Genomic DNA, 20,143 nt, shown 5'->3' on the forward strand with positions numbered 1-20,143 from the left:
ATGCTGCCGCTAGCATGCCTACCCCCAGGGCAGTCCTCCTGGGAGTGCAGCTGGGCCGTGCGAGGGAGGGGGTACAGTCCCTTCACACCTCGGAGTGGTTCTCGAAGGACAGTCCTCCGTCAGCACATCACCTGGGAACCCTGGAAACCAACCGCAAGGAGGGGCAAAAGCGAATGTGCAGGCACAAACCACTAGCATATAAGGGGCCCTTCTAAAGGTTTATCAAACACGCAGTAAACCTTGTGACTATTTAAAACAGAGATCTACGATTACCTAGCAGGCTTGCGACCTTGCAATCTCTATTTTAACACCTGGAACCCTTAAGGAAATAGGCCAAATAGTGAAAAAGTGGTGAAGCTCAGACTGAGGAAAACCGTTGATTCCAAAGCCCATGATTCCTTACTTCTAACTTCCTTCATAATGCTTACAGAAACCTTGAAAAATCACTCCAGGTGAAAGGAACAAGGTACTAGATTCCACTAGACTACCGAGGAGGAGCAGTTTATGAAATGAGGGCAAAAGCTTAGCAATTGAGCAAACGTAGCACAAGAACAGTTAAAATTTTTCATCATGTGTAAGGTGTTGTAAGATAGGCTCAGAAAATCATTCTATACAAAGACGTGCTCGAGTTTGTAAAAAGAAAATTAGAGAATGAAAACAGTGGTGTTGGAAAGCAATTATATTAATCAAACTGCAAAGCTGGGCATTATTAACATGTTGTGTTTTCCATACTCAGGAAAAACACACCAGGGGAGAGGCCTATACGCAAATAAATAAAAGAGAGAATGGGGAGAAAAATCACATTTATTAGTTAAGACAACCACAGGCTGGACACAACACACATGCTAAAAAGTGGACTGTCTTTTAAAACTTACTTCAAAGGTAAATAGGTAAATGTTTTCCACAGCCCCACAATCATTTCAATAAATGTTTACAAATTAAAGGCCAACGTTAGACATTAAACAGTAAAATATGTAATAAATACTCCAACCTACCCCAAAAGCTTCTTGTAAGTTAAAAGTCATAATGAATTTGACTAACCATGCTATTGAAAACTGTTCAGTTACTAGAGGCTGAATCAGTTTTCAATGTATTAGTCCTAGAAATACCACTCCCCAACCCCCCCAAGCAAATTCTAGATTGTTTTACATTTTATAGATAAGGCATTAACATCAATTAAAGCCTCAGTTTAATAATCAGAATTTAAATGAAGTCTCATAAAGACCTCTCCTCTCCTGGCAAAAAAGAACTAAACATTTATACCACTCTCTGGGAAGATATTCAGACCTACTTCTAACCATTATTGAAATAAAGGATTACAAATGTTGGTGAGCCGCAGTTAGATCTAAAGCTACCCCCTGGATCTTTCTAGGAATAAACCACCCATGTTAACCCTAACAAGATCACTTGTACTACAGTCACTGTGCTTTTAGTTACATTGCTTCCTCTTGGTTAACTGTTAATTTTGATGAGGTTTTTTTCCTGTGTTTGCCTGAATATGAATAAACCTTACAGTCTGAAATCCTCTAGAGGTCCTTGAATTACTGGAAAAATATTCATGACTCCCAGTGTGACTACATTAAGAGCCTGTGAAGACTAGAATCTATATATAACCTGCACTAAGAACACTGGAAACCAATTCAAACTTAGCTCTTGGCCAACCACCTTAAAAGGTCGATAGTTTTTTAGCTTGGTTTGACATTTCAGTAATTCACAATACAGCCAAGAGCACGAATATCTCTTTTGAAAAAGCAAATTATTTGGAGCTTTTCAAACTGTTAAGTTTTGCAAAAGGAACAAAGTCATCTGTGTTGTTCTCACACTAAGTTGAAGGCGGGGCTATACAGTCAACTACTGCCTATTTCAGTATTTCATTTCACCATTCTGCTAATAGATAAATTAAATGACTCACCTGATGTTGGGAGGTACTAACAGAAAGCCTTTATGCAATTTAGCCTAGAATTATAAATTTATCTAAATCAATCCCATTTTAATTCTTGCAATATGAATAGAGATCATTTTAAGAAGAGTCTTCTGATCTCCCCACTTCCCAAAACTAAATTATGGAAAGGAGCAATTTAGTTTTTATAATTAAAAAAACAGACCATCTAAGCAAACTTTTACATGACATTATGTAAGTAAAATAAAGTACAATTTCCACTTAATTCAGTCTTCAAATATTTTTTATTGGAAGGCCATGCACTGCCTTCATTTATTGTATTTCAAATCACTGTACATTTACTTTTGTGAAAACACTGCCTGCATTTTCTAGTACAAAAAAAACCTAAAAATTGTTTCAGGAATGTAGAGAAATATTCAACTTAAATAGCGAAAAAGTGCACCATAATTACTGCTGCACTGCAGTCATTTCTGCATTTCCCATGTTTCTTAAATAACTATCTTGTCTGATAACACAATATAAAGAGCAATTATGAAAAACAGACATTTACATATACTTCTGAAGTCTTATTGAGAATATCCTGTTGGCATTGGATAACCAATCATAGGTGCAGCTGCAGTAGCAGGATATGCATATGCCTGTTGGTTCATACCATTGTGCATATTTGGAACATTACTTCCATATTGCTGAGTACTATCATAACCGTTCTGGTAAGTCCCTGTCGGGTTACCAGTCCTAAAACTGGTCTGTATACCAGCAGACACAAAATTACTTCCAAAGCTCCCATTGGCGTAATTTGCAGCACTGTAAACACCATTCTGAGTTTTTGCCCCAAAATCTCTCTTAAGCAGACTAGAGTAACCTCTGTCATAATTTTCCCTGTCTCTAAAGGTATTAAATCCACCCCTTTTGCCTGCAGAATATCTGTCCCGACGGTCATCCTTCATGCCGCCTCTACCCCTGGAACGACCTGTTAAGAAAAAAGAAAATTGCAAACTGATTATTTCTATGGCACAATTCATTACAAATACAACAGGAATCAGGTAGCTCTATTCAACATACATGTTTTCTCAACTTAGCTTCACAGTGAAGATTTTACTCACGTGCTAATCCTATCTAAATGGATTTGTAGACCATTATGTGACCCCAAACCACCGACATTTCTTCTTGAAGGCTGATCTTACCTGAACCTCTGTCTTCGACCAACTGAAGCAACTTGGGATTAATTGCTTGATTAGCTTCACGAAGCACAGAGATAAGGTCGCTCACTTGCTTTATGTTATTAGGTGTAAAGAAAGTGTATGCTGTGCCTGTTTTGGTACTGCGAGCAGTTCTTCCAATTCGATGAATATAATCCTCTGAGGAGTTAGGGTAGTCATAATTGATGACAAATTTCACATCTTCCACATCTGTAAGGTGTTGCAGTGTGGCAAAATAGCAATGTACGGAGTTTTGCACACCACAACAGCCAGACCAAAAATAAAAAGTTAGACAATTGTATTCCCAAGAAGGTACGGGCTGCAAAAAATACAGTTAAAATGGTTATCCATTCCCTGTAGGAATACCATTGAGGTTGAAAGAAAGGGGAGGTGGGGGGGGTGGGGTAAAAAAAAAAATAGCACAAGTCATCCCTATGTCTCATTACCCACCCAGTGACAGGGCCTGATATCAAAGAGATGTGTATTCCCTAACACATTCCCCAATCAGCAAGTCCCCTTACAGATCATCAAGTGACATCTGAATGCTTCTGCGCAGTAGGGCCACTTAAAGGTTCACAGCAACCTCTTCATGTGCTCATTTTGAGGACCTTTAAACAAAAATGTACACGGTCCTTTGCATTACACACTCATCAGAAGTTCAAAATTCTGGCCACACTGCTTGTCTTGCCAAGACCTTACAACCGCAGCTGCAAGAAAAACATACCTGTCCCCCAAAAGTTGTTTTTATGCACTGTGTCTCGTCTAGGCAAGCGCTTCCAAGAAGCCAGGATTCACTTGAGAATGTGTCTCTCTCTGGCAGGTCTCGACATGACGACTACTGTGTAGGTGAGGGAGGAACTTTCAAAGCACTGCTTTCTTTTCCCACTGACTAAGTGTGAGAAGTTGCTCCTGGCTCTAGATCTCATGTGCCAGTACTCACCAATTTGTAAAAGGCTTAGTACCTTTTAAAGCTGCTCTCTCCATTTCAAACTTGAACAAAAATTTCATTGAACATTGAAGTTTGGAAATATTTCTTCGACATTTCAGCAAACTCACTGAAACTCAAAGACCCACAGATCACAGTCAACAGTTTGAAACAATGCTGTACCATGGCAGTCATGCAAAGCATGGGACAGAAGGAATACCACGGCAGTGAACTGTGAGGGTAACTTCCATTTTTTTCCCCCGGAGAGAACAGTTTACGGGGCAGAGGGTGGTATGTTCTGCCTTTTGAAGATTACTGGCACACTTTCAGCTTTTCACCTCTCTACTCGACTGGAAGCAGCCAGCCGATCACTAGTCCTCCATCCCCCTCGAGTCCTCCGATTGTCATGCCTAGGCCTTGCCACAAAGACTGCACCTTTATATGAAAAAAACTTAGAAAAAATGCAGAGGTTAAAGAAAGCAATAAACTTTCTTTAAAAAAATTATATGGAGATCTTCTGGGAAACCAAGCCATGAATTCGAGTTTGTACTAACCTAGCCCTCTGGAGGCCACATCTGTAGCAATCAGAATAGGAGCTTTTCCATGTTTGAACTCTGCAAAAGAGGGCATATATGTCATCACCAAAGAGAGTGAAATTCTAGGCTTTGGGGTGGGGGTGTGCGGGGGAATCTCCATTTGAAATGCTTACCATTTAGAACCCAGTCACGTTCCTGTTGACTTTTGTCACCATGGATACCCATGGCGGGCCACCTAAATTACAAAAAAATTCTATTAGTAAGCTCACACTTAAAATTTGATAGACTTTAGTCTGGTGCTTAACCATTTTTGGTCACAGATCCCTTTGATTTCTCCTGAAATAATCTATGTAACAAGTTTACTTATACTATCAGGTGATTTCTACCCATGAAACTCAAATCCATTACTCCTGATCTTAGTTTTTCCTTCCTCTAAACTCAGCTCTAATGCATGTGCTTCAATGGGGGAAGTCTACATACCCATCTCTCCTCATTTTTCTAGTAAGTTCATCACATCGTCTTTTGGTTTCAACAAAAACAATGGTTTTATTCTCCTTCTCACTCATGATCTCTTCCATTAGACGAATGAGTCTTGAAAGAATGAAAAAATTATGTATTTTAAAAGAAGTCCACGGTTATGGCCGTGCATTTATGGTCAGTGAAACACTAAATTCAAATTATGTGTTTGTAAGTCAAAAAGGAAACACCTGCTTAACCGTTTACCAAGCAATTCTTACCCTTGGTTCTTAAATAAACCACAGGACACAAGTTCCTTTTCTCGTAGGAATGCTATAAATATGGTGATAACCAATTGTCTTCCAAGACAAGTTTCAGAAGAATTGACTGTAATTTTCAAGAACGTATTCAGGTTCCACCCAACTGAAAGTCACTTTTAAGATAACCCAAGAAGCAGTGCCTCCCCAATTTGTATAGCAAAATTGTTTTTGTACTTAAGATTTAATAAAAAACTTACTTTTCATCCTTTTCTACATCATGACACACATCCACAATCTGAAGAATGTTGTGGTTTGCGCTCAGTTCCAGTGCACCAATGTTTATATGAATGTAGTCTTTCAGGAAATCTTCAGCAAGCTGTCTTACTTCTTTAGGCCAAGTTGCACTCCACATTAGGGTCTGCCTATCAGGCTAAAAAATTTTGGATAAAAAAATAAAAGTACTGTATTCTAAGAAGGAATTGAGAGCTAAGCTTGAAGAAAGAACGTACTTAAGGGCACTTACTCTTATTTGATCCACAATCTTCCTTATTTGGGGTTCAAAGCCCATATCAAGCATTCTATCTGCTTCATCAAGGACAAGGTAGGTGGTTCTTCTCAGATTGGTTTTCCCACACTCTAAAAAGTCAATCAGTCTTCCAGGTGTTGCAATACAGATCTCCACACCTTCAATTAAACATACAAATTAACTAAAACATCCAAAACTTTTAGCACCATCAGTCACAAATAGAACCTTTTTTGTTACATGCCTCTCTCCAAATCACGTATCTGTGGTCCCTTGGGAGCACCACCATAGATGCAAGTGGACTTCAAGCGACATGCTCTACAGTATTCAGCAGCTACTTGCTGTACCTGTTGGGCCAGTTCCCGGGTTGGTGCCAGCACCAAGCACTAAGAAAAGAGGAACAGAAAGCAGAGGAGCTTTTAGCAGAGATCTGGATCCCAGTTTTAAACTGCTAATACATTAGTTCACGCTGGCATATTATTTTGCTGTCCAATACCCAAAGCAGCTTTGTCTCTAGTCAAATTGAGTAAAATAACTAGTGTCTCTCCACAAAATCATCACAAACTACATCTTTTGCTATAGAATCTACAAATCTCTAAATTACACTTACAAATCTCTAAATTACACTTCCAGCCAAAAATCAGGAAAAATTACATATATACTTACAATTGGCCCATCACCTCTCTCTAAGAATGGCTGATGATTGATGTGGACAATGGCAGGCAGCAAATACTATTTAGGGGGGAGCAAACAACAAAGGCAATATTAATATACTTCTGGTTTCTTTTTATGCCCAATCCATTTTCTCCAGCACATAACAGAGTTAACTCAAAAGTTCTCCCAAACTTACAGACAATGTTTTTCCAGATCCAGTTTGTGCTACTCCAACCATATCCAATCCACTTAGAGCTACTGGCCATCCCTGAGCTTGAATAGCAGTGGGTTCAGTAAAGTTCTGCCTTGCAATAACATCCATAACGTTTGCTGTAATTAGCAACAATTTAGTAAAAATTAGTAATGCCAACAGAAAGTGAGGAATAAAAAAAGAGAGAGAGGAGAAACAAAAGTAGCACTTACCAGGGAAGTTTGCTTCATAAAAATTCAGAACTGGCTTTGGGCAGTTGTGACCTCTAACTGTAATTTCCTTGCTTCTTCTGTATGTCTCCACCTCTTGCTACAAAACAAGTTACAATAATCTATTAAGTATCATGACAACCTACCCTAATTAAAAATTCAACCAATAGACTCCTAAATTTATAATTCATTAGCTACTTTGTTGCCATTTAAAATCTGGATCCACATATGAAAACCGTATACAGCCCAAGAACCCCCTATCGTGTTACACTCAACTATTCTAAGTAGAAAAACTCAAAGCCACCTGTTTCCAAAAGAGTAACACCTCTTCCCCAACTATATGAAGTCAAAAAGCATGACTTTCCCACAACTTGGTCATTTGCGAAACCTTCTGGTCAAATGTTCATTTACTTCAAGTCATTACTGAGTTATAGCCTGATGAAGCCACATGAAAGTACTCACTGCTGTGCGCCTAGCCAAATCAGGGTGTTCTTGATAAAAATTCTTCTCAAATTTGGGCAGCTCATCAAGGTTCCACTTCTTTTTAACTAGTTTCTCCCCAGGGTTTCCAAACTTCTTTCCAGATAGGGGCCCTGCCCTACTTCCTCCAAATCGAGGTGCACCAAACCTGAAATGTAAAAAACAGTTGTATTTTCAAACATCTACATAGAAGTTTATGCATAGACTTAACATCCCCTGGCACACACTAAAGCTCGATGAATGACTTTTGGATGTGTGTGACTTAGCACTGCCCTTAGTGATGGTCATTCTCTCAAAAGCCACAATCAGCATCGTGCCTCTTTCATTTCCCGTGGTCCCAAGTACACGCTCCTGAAGCCAAGTCAACAGGCCGGGATTTATCAGGTCGGAAATGGGCTGCCCAAACGCCAGTTGTTCAGATTACAAGGACAGACAACAGCTCGCGGCTACTAGTCTTTCCCACGAGCTTGGGAATTAAATATCTGGGAGAGGAACAATACAAGAAAGGAGGAGCTTAACAGCGATGTTATTTATCAGCTGTTTCAAGCAAAGGAGCTTTGGTTTTAAACGGATAACGGGACAGCACAGGCAGTCAGAGCAGAACAAGGAGGGTGGTCTCGGGGACACTTAAACAAGCTAATCGAGCCGGGGGATCCCGGGGAGGGCCTCCGGAGCACGGTAGCAAAATTATATAACGCGAGAAAAAGAGAAGGAGGAGCTGGCGACTACCAGGGGAGGAGTCCCGGGCCGGGCGGAGTCGGCCGGGCGGCGATCCCGCTGGGGCGGCGCTTCCCCCTTTGTCTCGCATTTCTCTCTGCGCCACATTTTCTCGACGCTGCCATTTTGAGCTCCTCCGCCGGGCGGGGTAACAAAGGCGCCGCCGCCATGTCCGACGCCGGCATTTTGTACCCGCGGCTCAGCCACATGGCCGATTCCCGCGGCGCCGGCCACCCTCCTGCCCCCGCCGCATCCAATGCTTCGGAGGCGGCCCCCTGGGCTCCCGCCGAATCCCGGGGGCCCCTCAAACACCTCCCGAAAGCTTACACCTAACAGCGGCGACTTCGACCGCCTCGAAGCGTCGCGCCTGCCTCCCCTCGAAATACGATCCTCCGAATTCTCCCGAAAGCGGCTAAATCGCCGAGGCCCTGATGCCCCCTCGCAAACAAAAGGAGAGCCCGACGGCCGTTAACAGGCACCTCTTCTGGCCAGTTTTGGACAAATGTCAAAATGGCGCAAACCTTCGATTGAGGAAACCCAAGGATGGGCTGGGAAATAGTTCCCACCCCCGCCCCCTACCCGCCGCCACCCTCGCCGGCCTCCCATCCCCCACCCGCCGGGCCTGACAGGTCAGGTCCCACACTCACCCTCGATCCCGGCCGCGGTCTCGGTCACTCGAATAACCCGACATGGCGTCAATGGTTGCGGTTGGCGGGGAACGAAGTGGAGAGAAACGGGTGCGACAAGTCGCTGGAGCTGGCTTCGGCGACGACGAAGCCTTGCGGGGGCGACAGCGGCGGAGAACCGGCGATGACAGGCGCCGGCGCTGCTCGGCAAGAAACCGGTGGAAATGAATGAGGTGCCGGCCGCGTCCCGGCAGCCGGTTTTATAGCCTGGACCGCCTCCCCCGCCGCAGAGAATGCTGGGAGCCGCTCTATGACCTAATCACCCCGCCCCTGCGCAGAGGCCGCAACGCCCGCCGGCGTTCCGGAATCCGCCATGTTCTCGCTCCTCCCCTGGGGCCCCTCCCTCAGAGGCGCCCGTTTTTCGCCCCTTTTATGGCTGGGCCCACCCACCACTGGGAGGCCTTAGCCCGCACTCTCTTGACTGCATCTTTTTCTTGTCTGTCCGCACCTCAAGGCAGCCACCCTGCCCTTTTCCTGGTCCAGCCCAAGGGATAAAATGGCCAGCCCACTTGGAAATATTTACGTCCCCAAAGAGCCCTCACGGCCATAACCAAACGAGGAGACGGGAAGGCGGAGCCTGGCATTGTCGCGTGGCTGACCCCTCCCACCGGGTGAGCGGACCGCACTACTTCCCCAGTTGGCGTCGGCGGAGGAATACAAAATGAAATAGCTCACCGGAAGTGCCGTGCTAATGCCCCGGGGAGACCGGCCAGGGCTGCCGGGTGACCCGAGCTGTCAGACCCGCCCACCTGAGAATCCCTTAGCGGGCTCTTGTCGCGGAGAATGGTATCTAGAGTCCGCAAACCGCCGTCTGGGCGCGTGCTGCGAAAGGAAGTGCTCCTTCGATGACCAATCAGCAGCGAGAGGCCGGCTTAACGTCCCTCCCTCCTTCACTCCTCTTTCCCTGCGCTTTCGCTTCGTTCCTCCTGCTTTCAGCGCTGTGTCTGCGCCGTGCGGCCCTTGCAGGACACCGTCCACCGCGCGCCCGGCTAGGAGTACGGTGGCGACCTGCCTCCAGGACATGGCCCGGTCAGAGGCTGGTGAGTCTCGGCCTGGAGAAGCGGTGTGTGTGGACTGTCCTCGTCCAAGTCCCCGAACTTCCCTGCCCATTTTATCTTGAGGTCTCGAGCCGGCCTCAACTAGGACTGGCCTGCTGGCGGGGCTCATGACAGACACCCCGTCGAGGACGGCGGTGTCCGTGCGTAGGGTCTCTTCGCCGCCGAGCGCGATTTTGGGGTGGGGGAGAGAAGGGCCCTGCGGCGAGGACCGTAGCATGCACGCATTCTGGCTGCAGAAAGGGCCGTCAGACAGCCTCTTCCCCGGAATCGAGCCCCTGTCAGTGTGCTCTCTGCTCTTGCATTGTGGGGACCGAGGCCGTACCTGCATCTGTATTGAGCTTTTGAGGAATGGCGCTCTTAAGAGGTGTGGATGCCCCCACCAAAGTAGAATAGTGTGTGGTTTTGTAATCACTGCCCTCTAGAGTTACCGGCTTTGTCTAGCACTGGGTTTTGAAACGCGGGTTGACTTGGTTGTCTAGGACGCTCTCATCCTTTTCCCGGGACAGCGTTCAAACCAGTTGTCTTGGTTTGGTCAGCAACCAGAAATGGCCATGGGGAGAGGGGGATAATGTGCCTTGAAGACACACACGTATACATACATACATTGTTTCTGGGGAGAAAGAGATAATGTGCCTTAAATATACATACACACGTTTATTTCTAGAACATACTGAAGATATTGAGTACGGAATAAAAGAACTTTCCCCTTAATCACCAATCATTTCAGCAAACAAATGTTTCAAGCTTTCTAAGTTACCTTTGGTCGAGAGACCCTTGAAATAACTTGTCTAATCCCAACAGTATCTGGGGGGTGAGGTGGTACACAGGAAAATTCAACATTGTTGGTAATGTGCTAGTTCTGAGTGTAGGGACTTTTTATGTTTTTCTCACATTTTCGTTCATATACATCAAATATAATTTTTAAAACTAACAAGTGCAGTAGTGTTGGTGTCATTACTCCAGTTCTTAACAGCGCCTGTTTGGGGACCAGAGAAATTCTGACTTGCACAAGATAATTGGGTAAAAACATGACTAATGTTATTGGGAATTTGAAGTAACATCCATTAATTAGTTTCTAGTAATCTCAGATTATCATTAACTGTCTTGTTTATGACAATATTCCCATTTACTTGTAAATATGTTTTAAATGGAAACACCTATGTATGGCTTATAAAATAACTACGGTAAATGACAAGATTTTCGGTTACAACAGTGGAAAGTGGATTTGCATTATAGTTTTGACTACACTGAAACTATGGCACTCTGAGAATCGTCCCAAGAAATTAAATACATCTTTTCAAAAATCGTGCCTAGGAGGGTCTTTGAAATTCTATAACAGTCAAATTCCTTATCTTCCACAGAGTTCAATGTCTGTTGTTGTGGGGCTTGTTTTTTTTAAATGTATGTGTATGACTTTTTCTAGTGGTGTTTAAGGCTGATCTTTTCTCTTTCCCAACAGAGTGGGTAACTGTTGCCAATAACCTTCTTTTGAAATGTCACATACACCTGAGGATACATGAACTAGAAGATTGTGATGCTAATGTTTTTATTGCTTTTTATCAATCCATTTTGGGAGAAAAGGTGCCAGGTAAGGGTACTGAAAAGTGGGAGTAATATCATCTATATCTTAGGCCAGAAGTTTCTAGTGCCTTTAGTTAGATCCTGTGGTATTTATAAAATCTTGAGTTTTCTGTTAGTCTACCTCTTATTTTTATCTAAATGTTGTGTTCATTACCTTACTGAATACCTTACGACACTCACCCATAATAACAGCCTTGGTCATCACTGTTTAATCATGCCTAATGCCTTGTGAAAGTCATACCTTTTCTGTAAATGTACCTTCAAAGTTTCTAAAATTGACTGGAACTTGGAAACTTGTTGGGTCCTGTTACTTAACCAATGTTATAGATAAGAATTGGTGTTTGTTACCCTAAATATCTCAGACTCCTTATCCATAAATTCCTCTATTGTCTCTGTTTCTTTATATAGTTTGTAACCATTAAGTACTGTAAGCTCTGTGTAGTCTCCCTCCCTTTCCCACTGTTACCATGAGTCAGTGCCTTCATCACTTCCTGGAATAATGGGATGGCCTCTAGCTGGTATCTTTCATGCTAGTCTCAACCATCTTAAGAGTTCAGAGGCATGTAGTTATTAGACTAGTCTTTTAAAATATTTTTCATCCTACCCCAAAATGTTCATCTTTCTCAAAACCAGGGGAGAAACTCCAAATTTAAGTTGATGTTAATATCTTTCTGCACTCTGGTCTATACTGACCTGTTGAACCTTTATACAGTGATTCCCAGTAGGCTGCTTTAACAGGACATACAAGAACTCTACTTTCATACCTGTTGTGGGTTTTTTTCTCTCATGGAAAGCAGCCAACGGTTACGGGCTAAAGTGTCACCACATGTATTGTCCGCCTTATTAGAGTATTAGCATCTCCTTGAATTTAGGGACCTCTTTATCTTCCTTTAGCATGGTGCTTATTGTAGAGCATGTTCATATATATGATGCTTGAATAACGATTCAGCCATATTCAGTCAATATATATTCAACCAAAAAAAAGATTCTACTGTGTGAATTCAGGTTCTGTTCACTTTATGTGTACTTTAAAGCCTGTTCTGTTTGGGCAGAGCTTACTTTTGTAGCAGTTGAACTTACTCAGAAGCCTGGTCAGAAACAGATAGGTGAAAACTTGGTCCCTCATAGATGCAAAATTATGTAGCTTTTTTTCCACAGACCTCATAGCTATTCCCAGGAGTCAAGAGGATGAAGCTCACAATGTACAAGCAGTAATTGATTCGCTGGCCTTGGATTACCTGCAGGTCAGCTTGTCTCACATAACAGGTTGGTATATACTTAGCCATCAGATAATTTTGCATTTTACTAAAATAATTTGTTAGGTAGAGCCCTAGACATTGTTTAATTAACAGATGAGTAAGCTTGTGAAATAGACCAACTGGCAAGACTGAGCCAAGACAACTGATTGGTGTAGCTAAGGCAGCCATCCTTGGGAGCTTTTCCAGAAGAGTCAAACATTGAGTTTGTGATAGATCTGGGTCTGAGATGAAAGTATCCTAGCTGGTAGTTTGACATATGTTTTGTTGTTGTTCTTTTTTATTTTAAAGCTACCATGCTGCTTGTTCGTAGTAGCTAAAAATTAGAAACAGCTAAATGTTCATTATTAGGGACAGGTTAAATAAATTATGATAACTCCATACAGGGAACTTACTCTGCAGCTGTGAAAGATGATTGATGATGCTCCTTAGGTACAATGTTTCATATTAGTAGAACAGTCTCCAATATATATATTGTGTGAGAAAAATGTGGTGCAGGTTACAATGATAATGTGCAGAGTATGCTACTATTTGTAAAAACAAAGGTAGGGAGAATATATATACAGCTGATTGCATACAGAAGAACTTTTTAGAAGCATATGCAAGAAACCTGTAATACTGATTGTTCTCAATAAGGGGAACTTCAGGGCTGCAGAACAAGGGTCAGATGAGACAGATGTATACCTTTTGCACTTTTTGAATTTATTTATATATCTATTTTTTGAGGAAGAGTGGCCCTGAGCTAACATCTGTTGCCAATCTTCCTCTTTTTGCTTGAGGAAGATTGTTGCTGAACTAACATCTGTGCCAATCTTCCTCTCTTTTATGGGGATGCCACAGCGTGGCTTGATGAGCAGTGCTAGGTCGGAGCCTGGGATCTGAACCCACGAACCCTGGGCCACTGGAGCTGAGTGCGTGAACTTAACCACTACGCCACTGGGCTCACCCCTGCACTTTTTGAATTTTGAACCATGTGAATATGTTACCTATTCAAAATAAATAAAACTGTAAATTGTTTGTAATATTTTCCCACAACAAAGTGTACCATGCTTGTATTCTAAAGTCAAACGTACCAAATATATTTATAAGTCTCTGTATTTGTTGATAGTAAATGAGGATTGTTCCAGTAAATTCTTCAAGCTAACAAACAGAGGGAACCTTGGGGACTTGAAACTATACTTAAATCATTAAGAGAAGGTTTATACTGTTGATTTATTCTTTGACAGTGATGGAGATAAAAGTTAATCAGGGTAGGTCATTTACATCTCTTAATTTGATATTGAGAGGAACAAATTTTTTCAAAAATACTTGTCTTAAGTTTTTGAGTGCAGTTCTAGGTGAGTAAATGTGGTAAATCAGTTTGGAGATACTGCGTTTTGAGGGATAATCCCAGGATTTCTATAAGCAGGTGTTTCTGTTTATAGAACTTTTAAATACAGAGCTGCCCCTGACAACTCACACCCACCCCATGAAAAGTTACAAAATTGCTTACCTCCTCCAGTAGACTGCAAAGCAGTGTTTTCCTCCTTGTGTTCTGTTTAAAGTAGTTTCTCCTACCCCGTGAAGCACTGCATTCTGGCGGGCAGTCTTAGTAGCTGGGTTCCAGATTATGCTCCCCATCCTGGAAACTGAGAAGTCTTGAATATGCCCTTGGGGTATACTTGTGTACCTTGTTAAGCCAGAAAGACGAAGGGCTTAAAAACAAGGTTTCTGTTTAGTTGTTTTAAAGAGAAAAGAACTGTCAAACATTGTCCATCTTACTAGTAGTATTGTAAAACATCAAATTTCTGGTTTAGGTTTATTTTGCATCATGACTGAAGTTACAAATGACTAGTTTCTCTCAAATATCAATTTCCACTCTGCCTCTCCTATACTGGTTTGAACTTTTGAACTGCCAGGTGTGATCTCCCCGAGGACACCCCTAGTGTCTCAAGAGTTAAGATCTGTCCATACCTGATGTTGATTGGAGTCCATTTTAGGTGACATTAAATATGTCAAGTTTCCATGCTTTTGCCAGCCCATTTCTTGTCAATATTTCAACTTAACATTTATTAAAAATCTGTTTTTACATTATTAAAAATCTATGCCAGGTATTATGCTAGGGACTGTTTAAAGATTAACTTCTCTGTATAAAGTGGATGTGGTGGGCGATGAGGCTGGAGAAGTTGAGGGTGAGGTGAGATTAAAAAGGGTTTTATATGCAGTGAGCCATGGATGATTTTTAATTAAAAAAAAAAACGGTATGATCTATGCAAGGTGAGTACAAATTAACAAATGGAAAAAATCAGGAATTCCTGATGAACATAGCCCAACAAGTTTGTTTTGTTTTTCTGTTACTCGACTGCTATCATCTTCAGAACAAACCACTATCATCTGAAACAGTATTCTCTCCTGCCATTTTTTTTCATCAGCCTAATAAAGTTGTACTTAGCTGCTTTATATCTTGGTATAAATCTTAGGATGTTTTGTTAAGTCCACTTATTTTGCTTCTTGATAAAGGAAGGAAGATGCCAGTGAATTCTCAAATACCATATTCAGACTATCCACTGTGTCTCTTCAGATATAATCAGGCATGACAAAATTGATGTTTTTAATATTTATAATATCATTGTTTCTCCTGGGTTAGTTTATAATCCTTGTATCTTGAACACTGTTTTCACAGTGGTATATCCATTTCAAAATTATGAGGCTTTCAATTTCTTGGTTAAATTTTTTAATAGCTCTGTATTCTGTGTTCAGGAGAAAATATAGTGAAAGGAGATAAGGAATCTATTAAGAATCTCCTAGAAATATTTGATGGGTTGCTGGATTATCTCACAGAACACCTCAGTGAAACATCTCATGAGAAAAGTAAGTTTAAGAATAGAATTTGGTGTGGTTTATATTCTTTGTCATGTCCCTTTTTGCCTTTTCTCTTTCTGCCTAATTTTCTTCATAGGGATTAGAATCACCAGTACAGTAAATCTGATAAATTTAAGTGTAAATTGTTTCAATTCTTACTGTTCCAAATGGTTGAAAACTCTATCCTAGACTTTTGTCATTTCTTTTGTCAACTTGGATGCTGCTTATAAATTTAAAGCTAATCTATAGTAGAAAGCTAGATTCTGGATAAAATTACTTACTTTCCTATTATTGAATGAAATTCCTTACTCCAAAATTGCCTATGTCAGAACTGACTTTTTTTTATAAATTTGAATGTTGCTGAGGCATCAGCAGGAAGAATTGGTGAGTTTCTGTCTTCAACATACACTTAGGTTTGTGACAGCATGAATATTTTTTATTTTACTCTTTGAGTAACCCAGTCCCCAAACTATAACAATTTATTGTGTGAAATTTTGGTTTTATGTTTTTTAATGATAATTATTATAAAGATCAAATTGCCATATTGTTTTCCAAGAAGGTTATGATTGTTTAAACTGGATCAGCAGTGTGTAAGAGCTATTTATAAACTTTGGCTCAATAAATCTCATTTCTAGGGAAATAATACAAAAGAAAGTTAAGCACTTGAAAGTCTTCATTGTAATGTTATTTATCATTGCAAAAAAAAAACCTATATGTCTTAACAATATCAGATTAGTTAAGTAAATAATGCTGTATGTCATGGTTGGAATAATATATGACCTGTTTAAGAATGGATATACAGTAAGAACATTATAGGAGAATTAGGGGAGAGTGAATGACTTGTGAGACTCACCTGATTCAAGGCTGCCAGTAGGTATTTTGATACTCTGTGGCTTTTTAGTCATTTTAGCAGCAAGATTAAGAGGTAGAAAACTACTTTTAACTAGAGAGATTGATTAATTTGAAGTGTTATAATGACAGCAGCAGTTTTTACAATGTAGTGCTGGATTGCAGGTAGGGGAGGGATGATAGTGGTCTGGCTGCGCATACGGCAGTGAGGATGGAGAAAGGAAGACAGAACTGAGACATACTTATGTATGAGTCCGCTAATAGTGAAATGCTGAGCGGGGGATCTTCCCAGGGGAGGTCAGTAGCATGTGGTGAGCTTAGTGCTGCTAGGAGGGAGATGTTCAGATGGGGCCTCCTGTATGTGGTGGCACTTTAGTTGGGCAGTGTTTTCTAAAGTCTGATTCTCACCTTTGCAGGTCCAAGTTTATATGGCGCTATTACCTAGAGCTGATCAGATTTTTCAAATGTCAATTAATAATAAGAAATAAATCTTTATCATCTCTAGTCACGTCAGGTGTACAGACCAGCTTCTTGCTGATACCTGAGCTAGCATTATCATTTACCACTGAAAAGCAAGGGACTTGAAGGCAGACCATGGGCTCAATGCTAAGTTCTGCCCCTCACTCTGTGACTGAAGCTCTCTGAGCCTCAGGTTTGTCATCTGAAAGTCTTTCATGGCCGTGGTGAAGATTAAGTAGACATGCATAAATAGTTTAGCAACAAGCCCAGCTCAGAGTAAATGCACAGTGAATGTTAACTGATGTTATTAAAATATTGCTTGCTGAATACAGAAATAGAAAAACATGACTGGATGTTCGAACAGGGAATCTCTAGAAATGGGGATTGGAATATCTAGAGGTATAGATCGGAATCATAGGAGGTTTCACCTACTACCTCCTGAAATCACTCTCCTAGGCGGTTACTGCCATTGGTGAAAGTGTATTCCTCAGGTATGTTAGGGTAGGGAAAGGTTGATAGTCCTAAGGAAAATTTCATCCAAGCCTCGATGTGGTCTAACTCTTAATTAGGCTAGGGCGTGATTGTCTTGGAGCTTGAGGTAGGCTGACACAGTCATATTTTTCTGAAGCCACACCCTAGTCATCTTGCTTCAGACGTTCCTTACAGATAGAGAGGTATAAAGAATAACAAATGAACTTACCACCTTTATTAAAAAATAAAACATTGCTGATACAACTGTAGACCCTACTTTTAAAGCAACACTTGTGTTGTTTCTTTACTACCCAAGTAAAACATGCTTATTACAGGTGGTGATTTGGTTCTTTCTAGTTTCACATTCACAAGAATCCAGTTTACCACGAGGGGTTGAGGGTGTCTCACAGTCCTTACCTCTACCATCCCCCTGTATAGAAATAGTAGTATTAACTGTTGGTCTCTTCTGGGAGGTGGAGAGAGCACCGAGCTGCCTAAGGCTTTGCCGGGGCAGGGGCAGCACTCAGAGCCCACAGCCAGTGGCCCCCAGCTGTCTCAGAGGCTGACCTGCCTGCAAAGTGACGGGGGACACGGCCTAGCTGGGAGGAGATGCTGATGTCCTAGCCAGTCATGGCAAGGGGCTGGTTTTAAATGACACATTCTGAACCCCCCCCAAAAAAAGAAATAGTAGTATTAAGTTGGGGTTTTGTTGTTGTTGTTTTTATCTATTCTAAACAGATGAAACAGGACAATGTTTTAAAGAATCCCATCGAGGAGAACCTTTGGAAGAGCCAGAAAGTACTAAAGAATCCAAATCATCATGGAAAAGAGTTTCTTTCGGGAGGTAGCACTCAGTGTCGGTGAATTTAATCAAAACGAGTTATGCTTTTCTTTCTACTAAGAATTAAAATTGCACACAATATACCAGAATGGCAGCAAAACCCCAAAGAAAACCCCAAGCTAATGTGAAAATTTAACCAACTTAACATATTTTGAACCTCTTAGAGGAGTTTCAAGAACTTTGAACTATATATAACACTTAATTCTCAGCATTAACCACCTACTTATTTTTTAATATTTCCCTTGATCATTAAAGTAGTTTACGTTCCTTGCAGAAAACTTGGAAAGTACAGAGAAATAAAAAAGAAGTAGGAAAAAAAAGATGAAATCTGCCATTCAGAACTAAATAACTGCTTGTTAACATTTTGTTGTACTTTAGTCTTTTTTACTATGTTTTTTCTCATTTGGATTTAGTTATATTATCTATATAATTTTGTTTCCTGCATATTAAAATTTAACACATTGTCTTTTCCCAAGTTCTTAAACTTTTTATAGTAATTTTTAATCACTGTGTAACGTACCATTCATATGGGTGCATCATAATTTACTAAACCATTCCTGTAAAGTAGAGGTAGTGGTTCCTCTCTTTTTTGTACTATTTTTTAAAAAAAGTGATACATACCTTTGTTTATTCTTTCTCCCCCTCCCTCATATCTCTAAGCTACATTCAAAATCAAAGAGTATGAATGTTATAAGGCTATTGAAAGTTGCCAAATTGCTTTCCAAAAAGGCCGTGACTGTTTATACACCCACCAACAGTATAAAAGTGCTGAGTTACTGCACCCTCATGAACCAATATTAATGACCAAGATCAGAGTTTTCCTAGACAAAATATGATGTCATTATAGGTTTGATTGTACTTCTGCTAACTAGAGATTGAATGTGATGTTATGACTTTCTTCTAAAGATTTGATTCTCAGGTTTTTTTATGGAGTTTGGTTTGAAAAGCACAGCAGTGCCTTCTTGTCTAGGTATAGTACATTGTGGAAAACGTATCTTAAAGGAGACTATCATAAGATGAATTTCTTTTTTTTTTTAGCTATTATTTTTTTGTTTTTGGTTTTTTTGCAGGGGAAGATTTGCCCTAAGCTAACATCTGTTGCCAATCTTCCTCTTTTTTCTTCTTTTTTCCCCCAGCAAAGTCCTAGTACATAGTCGTGTATAGTTGTAAGTTCTTTTGGTTCTTCTAAGTGAGCCGGTGCCACAGTGGCTACTGATAGACAAGTGGTGTGGTTCTGCGCCTGGCAACCAAACCCAGGCTACCGAAGCGGAGCATGCCATACTTTAACAGCTACGCCATCAGGGCTGGCTCATAAAATGAATTTCTTGACTTGACTTTTCATTATTAGGTTTTTAAAAAGATAACAAAAGTGCAAAAGTGAAACAATACAAGGATATTTAATGTAAAATTAATGCCTTACCCATCTTGCCCTCTATTCCCACACCCCTAGAGTAAGTAGTTTTATTGTTTTCTGTGTGTGTTCTTCTATACATTTAATCCTTGACACTTTATACACAGCTGTTTCCACCGTACATATGTCAGTCAAAACAGATAAGCAGCAAGAAGTGATAAGCAGCAGAGGGGAATGTCTTTTCCTTTTTCTGTGCATAGCAATGAGCAATGTAAACATCCACAGGCAGGCTGCTTGAAGCAGCTCTTGGGATGTTCATGGGAAGGGCCCTTTGTGGTCAGGCCGGGCCCTGAGTAAATGAGGGAACTCTTTCAGGTGCTCCTTGTCGTCTGAGGTGTTGGGTCCCTCTTGGGATGGAGATGAAGCAGAATCCACTGGTGAAATAATTAGACTCGGAGACACAGCACACACCTTTTCTCTAAGGAGTAATGGTGAGTAAACTTTAAATATCAGTTATTGTTATTCAACACAACTATTAAAATGTAAATAGTTATACCTAGGAGTGTTTAAAGTTGAGAATAGAGCCCTAACCGGACATCAGAAGCGAGGTTTCAGAGTACCACCATTACCCGCTAAATATGAACAGTTACCGGAAATCAGTCAAGTGGGAGTGCATGCAA

At 41.1% G+C, this 20,143-nt stretch overlaps 2 protein-coding genes across 5 annotated transcripts in view; one reads left to right on the forward strand and one right to left on the reverse strand.

The window, feature by feature from the left end:
• Positions 1 to 2,165: 2,165 nt before the first annotated feature.
• Positions 2,166 to 9,102, reverse strand: DDX5 (DEAD-box helicase 5). Its single transcript, XM_014847995.3, has 13 exons — positions 8,718 to 9,102; positions 7,336 to 7,501; positions 6,877 to 6,973; positions 6,650 to 6,783; positions 6,466 to 6,531; positions 6,044 to 6,185; positions 5,800 to 5,960; positions 5,534 to 5,706; positions 5,041 to 5,151; positions 4,734 to 4,795; positions 4,579 to 4,638; positions 3,085 to 3,309; positions 2,166 to 2,870 (listed from the first exon to the last, which is right to left on the reverse strand). The coding sequence occupies exons 1-13, from the start codon at positions 8,759 to 8,761 to the stop codon at positions 2,467 to 2,469; spliced, it is 1,845 nt and encodes a 614-aa protein (XP_014703481.1). The 5' UTR covers positions 8,762 to 9,102; the 3' UTR covers positions 2,166 to 2,466.
• A 254-nt stretch (positions 9,103 to 9,356) lies between these two features.
• The window catches only part of CEP95 (centrosomal protein 95), a 40,211-nt gene continuing 29,424 nt past the window's right edge, over positions 9,357 to 20,143 (forward strand). Inside the window, exons 1-6 of one of the 4 annotated variants that reach the window (XM_014848000.3) lie at positions 9,357 to 9,796; positions 11,274 to 11,402; positions 12,554 to 12,661; positions 15,391 to 15,501; positions 18,010 to 18,115; positions 19,839 to 19,954. In XM_014848000.3, the coding sequence (XP_014703486.3) occupies positions 9,448 to 9,796; positions 11,274 to 11,402; positions 12,554 to 12,661; positions 15,391 to 15,501; positions 18,010 to 18,115; positions 19,839 to 19,954 (919 nt within the window). In that variant the 5' untranslated portion in view covers positions 9,357 to 9,447. Of the gene's footprint in view, positions 10,179 to 11,273; positions 11,403 to 12,553; positions 12,662 to 15,390; positions 15,502 to 18,009; positions 18,116 to 19,838; positions 19,955 to 20,143 lie in introns of all 4 variants that reach the window. The other 3 variants (XM_070482064.1, XM_014847999.3, XM_044745629.2) reach the window with 3 other exon arrangements.

Source organism: Equus asinus, chromosome 13 (assembly GCF_041296235.1).
Source record: "Equus asinus isolate D_3611 breed Donkey chromosome 13, EquAss-T2T_v2, whole genome shotgun sequence".
NCBI lineage: Eukaryota > Metazoa > Chordata > Mammalia > Perissodactyla > Equidae > Equus > Equus asinus.

Coding starts and splice junctions, on each gene's coding strand:
- DDX5 (XM_014847995.3), bottom strand. CDS start 8,761: ATGTCGGGTTATTCGAGTGACCGAGACCGCGGCCGGGATCGAGG. Junction 6,186..6,465: donor AGAGAGGTGATGGGCCAATT/GTAAGTATATAT, acceptor CTCTTTTCTTAG/TGCTTGGTGCTGGCACCAAC. Junction 5,152..5,533: donor GATGTAGAAAAGGATGAAAA/GTAAGTTTTTTA, acceptor CATTCTTTCAAG/ACTCATTCGTCTAATGGAAG.